This window comes from Lactuca sativa, chromosome 3 (genome assembly GCF_002870075.4).
Source record: "Lactuca sativa cultivar Salinas chromosome 3, Lsat_Salinas_v11, whole genome shotgun sequence".
Lineage (NCBI taxonomy): Eukaryota > Viridiplantae > Streptophyta > Magnoliopsida > Asterales > Asteraceae > Lactuca > Lactuca sativa.
Window position 1 is genome coordinate 249,742,771 of NC_056625.2, and position 4,010 is coordinate 249,746,780.

The following is a 4,010-nucleotide window of genomic DNA, read 5'->3' on the forward strand; positions in this document are numbered from 1 at the left end:
GTATATTTTCTTATCATTTTCATAATCAATTTATATTTTATACCACTATTTTATTTTTATTCATAATTTTTTTTATCTAGAATAGACAAAATGTGCCATAATCGAAAAAGTTGTCACTAACCTGGTCATAGTTTTTTATATATAAATTTTTATACTGATAGATATGGACTAATGTCAAAAATCTAATCATAATTGAAAAAATGTTTGAACAACCAAAGTTTAATGCCATGTAGACAATGTATTTTTTTTATTGATATTGTAATTTCAAGTTTAGTTAATCTTGTAATTTTATGTTTATTTATTCTTGTATTTTTTTTATAGGGAAATATACATTAAAGTCTCATTATTTTATCCTAATTTACAAATAAGTCCCAAACTAAAATTTGTTTACAAAAGAACATGAATTACCGATAAAAATGATGATTTGTTTATTTTTCTCCATTTTACTGGTTTCATTGTTGAACTTTACGTATTAAAGTCACATTATTTTACCCTAATTTATGAACAAGTCTCTAAATAATTAATTTGTTTACCAATAAACATGAATTACCGGTAAAAAATATGAGAAATGTAATGATGATGATGAATATGTTGGGTTACATAGACAATTTGAAATTTCTTATAAAACTACAGAAATAATAAAACCGTTGCTAGTTTGAGACTTACTTGTAAATTAAGTAAAATAATGAGACTTTAATATATCAATATCAACAAAGAAACCAGTAAACCGTGAAAAAAATAGCAAAATCGACATTTTACCAATAATTCATGTTTTCTCGTAAACAAACTTTAATTTGATGTTTATTCGTAAATTACTATAAAATAATGAAACTTTAATGAAGATTTTTATACGATAATTTTAGTGATTGCACAATTTGTCTTTTTTTTTTTTTTTTCCTAAAAGTTTTTATTTATTTATTATATATTAAAATTGTGTTTATATTTTATTTAAATATTCCCAAATAAATAACTTATATATAAAAAATAATAATTAAAAAAATTAAAATTAATGAGATATAAATATAATATCGGAACAAAAATTAAAGATAATTGATTTTGTAAAATATTTACAAACACTTTTGAAAACAACATTATTAATAAAAAAAAAAACTCCCTTTAAGGACTTCTTTCTGCAGGATATAATATTTTTTGGAATGTCAATATCACTCCAGGAATATGGTGAATTTCATCCCTACATTTCGCAAAAATGTATCGCTTCAATAGCTTATTTTTGTTTATGGTGAATAAGCCATTTCACTGAATACAAGAGAATAAACAAAACAAATTAATAAGCACGTGACAAGAGATACAAAAGGAATAAGTTCAAAATTTATTAAATTTTGCGACACACAATGGAATATATAACATCCATACACACGATGGTGTGATAGCGAGTCTCGTTTTATTAACTACGGACCACTTAAATGGCATGTGAATTTAGAACCAGACGGCTCTCATTTTGCACATTTCTGGTTCGACTTTGCATTTCTTTGGCAGGTTCTCCGCCATGCCCATCACCTTACCCATCTGTTGTTGCGTCCACCTTTGTTGGTTCATCATCATCTTGATGGCGTCACACCTGCACATCTCATCGATGTTCCTTACCTGCATGCAGCACAGCATCAGGTGCTTCTCTGCAGGGGTTGGCTCCGACGTCCTTTCTAGGTCCATGCTCATTCCTGAGCCAGTTTCAAGGTACTTCACACAGTGGTTAAGCATCGCCTGCTCAACCAGCTGCTGACTGCATGACATATCAGTTCTGTCGGTGGGGTTTTCCTCAAAGGTGGTGGTGGTGGTGAAGATGGTTTTGGTGGTGGCCTCCGCCATGGCTACTAGGAGGAGGAGTCCTGCTGCTGCAAATACGAGCGAGAACCTTGCCATTGTATGATGGATGGATATGTATTTGATGCGTGATTAGTAATGGGGTGTAAAAGTTTCTGGATTTTATAGGACTGTTGAGCGCCTGCATGGAAACTACGTGTTGAATTGCTTTGACGCATTTGTCGAGTGATGGAGGAAAAATGTTAGCACGTCGTCGTTTGGTGGCTGCAATTCAAAGCCATATGTAAATAGTTACTTTGTTTTGTTCCTTTGTTTAGTTGTTTTGTGTTTCTCAAAAGGATTTGGGTTAACCCTAGAAGTCGATAATTGGTGGTCCCAATATATTGATGGGAGTTTTTGACAAAAATGTGTATGTTACAAAAATATTTATCAAATAAGGAGAATTTATAATCGGGGCGACATCAATACGGGTGGCAGCAATATTAGCCTACAACCCATTACCCTAGATAGTGTGCAAATCATGCCTGGCTCATCCTTGTTGTTCATCCCTTATTTTCCAGCGATCAAGGCTTTTAAGAGACTGCTTGGTAGAATTTGAATTTTTAAGATGTTTGAATCTCTAAAAGGATTTAAATTTTTAAGATCTGAATTTTAACATGTTGTTTGGCTGGAAGCTCTGAATTTTTGTGCCAAATAATAAAAATGATCATTTTACCCTTCTCTATCATTTCTTTTAATTACAACATCATACCCTTGAAAAAAAAATTACATCTAAGTAGGATGCTAGAAATGAACATCATGTATATGATTTTTTTCATCAAAGTACAATGTAAACTAAACAACCGAATATTTCATTACAATTTTCGGTCAATAATTTGGTCAATATCACACCACATACAAGGTTTACATGAAATAATGCATATGATCTTTTTGGTTATTGAACATGTGAATGAAAAATGTTGCTACTCTACAAAAACACACATAGAGGACATCTTCACCATTAACATGCAACAACCCATCACCCTCCGGGCACCCACCTATCATCGACCTTTATCATCATCATCGCAACCTTCACGACACCATCAATTTCTATTCACCAACCCTAGTCACTCAACAATAGATTTCAACAAAAATTCAGCACATAACAACAATATTAGCAATAGATTTCAGCAAATGAACAAAATCAACAACTTGTATTAACAACTACAAACACATTTTCAATAAAATAGAATAAATCAGCAAAGTTCAACAACAAATTTTAGCTATACATATCAAATTTCAGCTATACAAAATCTGAAAAATATCATTTATATTCAGCATTTTCATAAAACTATACTCCACATCTGATTTCAGAAAAAAGAAGAAAAAAAAAGTTTTCTATGAAATCACTGAATTCAGGGAAACATAAACTCGCAAAAATCATCAGCACTTGTAGATAATTTGTAGAAAATGACAACACTTGCAAAAATCATCAGCATAAGATCAAGAACATCCAATTTCAATATCAGATTTCAGCAGATTTCAACCAACATTTCAACATAACAACAAATGAACATAATTTCAGCTGTGATTTTCAAGCAAATCAGAACAAACTACATACAATTTCAACATTATAAAAAAAAACCTCGATTTTTAGAGGAAGAATAAACCACATCAGAAAAAAAAAACAAAACAACCCTAATATCTTGAACTCAATTTTCAGAGGAGGAAAAAAAATAGCATCTGATACTCGATTTTCAGAGGGAGGCGGAAATTAACAGTAGAAAATAGAAGCAAAGCATTCTAAAAAAGTCTCCAACTCTTATTATCGAGTTTTTGGGGAAAAAGAGGAAGAAACTCTCACCTGGAACCGGAATTTTTTTTACTTTGACGAAGGGAGGTGGCGATAGAGGAGGCGGCGTCGTTGGATGGGTTGCTGCCGTCGAAGTAGCCGGTGGAGGGAGGCAGCTCGGAGATGGAGAGAAGTGGGAGAAGTGAGCGCTCGTCTTTGTGAAGCATAGAGAGAAGAAAATGAGTGTTGATATTTTAGGGCACAAAGGGAAAGATGCGTTATTTTTTATGTTCAGACATGGTTTCACATCTGAAAGTTTAAGAGGCTTTTCAAAATTAAGAGGTAAAATTAAGATGGTAACAAACAAGCTGAATTTGAAATTTTAAAAGTTTGCCTCTTAATTTTTCAATTAAGAGGTAAACAAACAGCCCCTAAGCCCCCTAAATCCTAATTTCGT

General features: G+C 32.1%; 1 protein-coding gene across 1 annotated transcript; it reads right to left on the minus strand.

The window, feature by feature from the left end:
• Positions 1-1,304: 1,304 nt before the first annotated feature.
• LOC111907796 (albumin-8) lies at positions 1,305-1,904 on the minus strand. Its single transcript, XM_023903598.3, has one exon. It carries the CDS (start codon positions 1,879-1,881, stop codon positions 1,438-1,440), a length of 444 nt encoding a protein of 147 aa, XP_023759366.1. The 5' UTR covers positions 1,882-1,904; the 3' UTR covers positions 1,305-1,437.
• Positions 1,905-4,010: the final 2,106 nt, after the last annotated feature.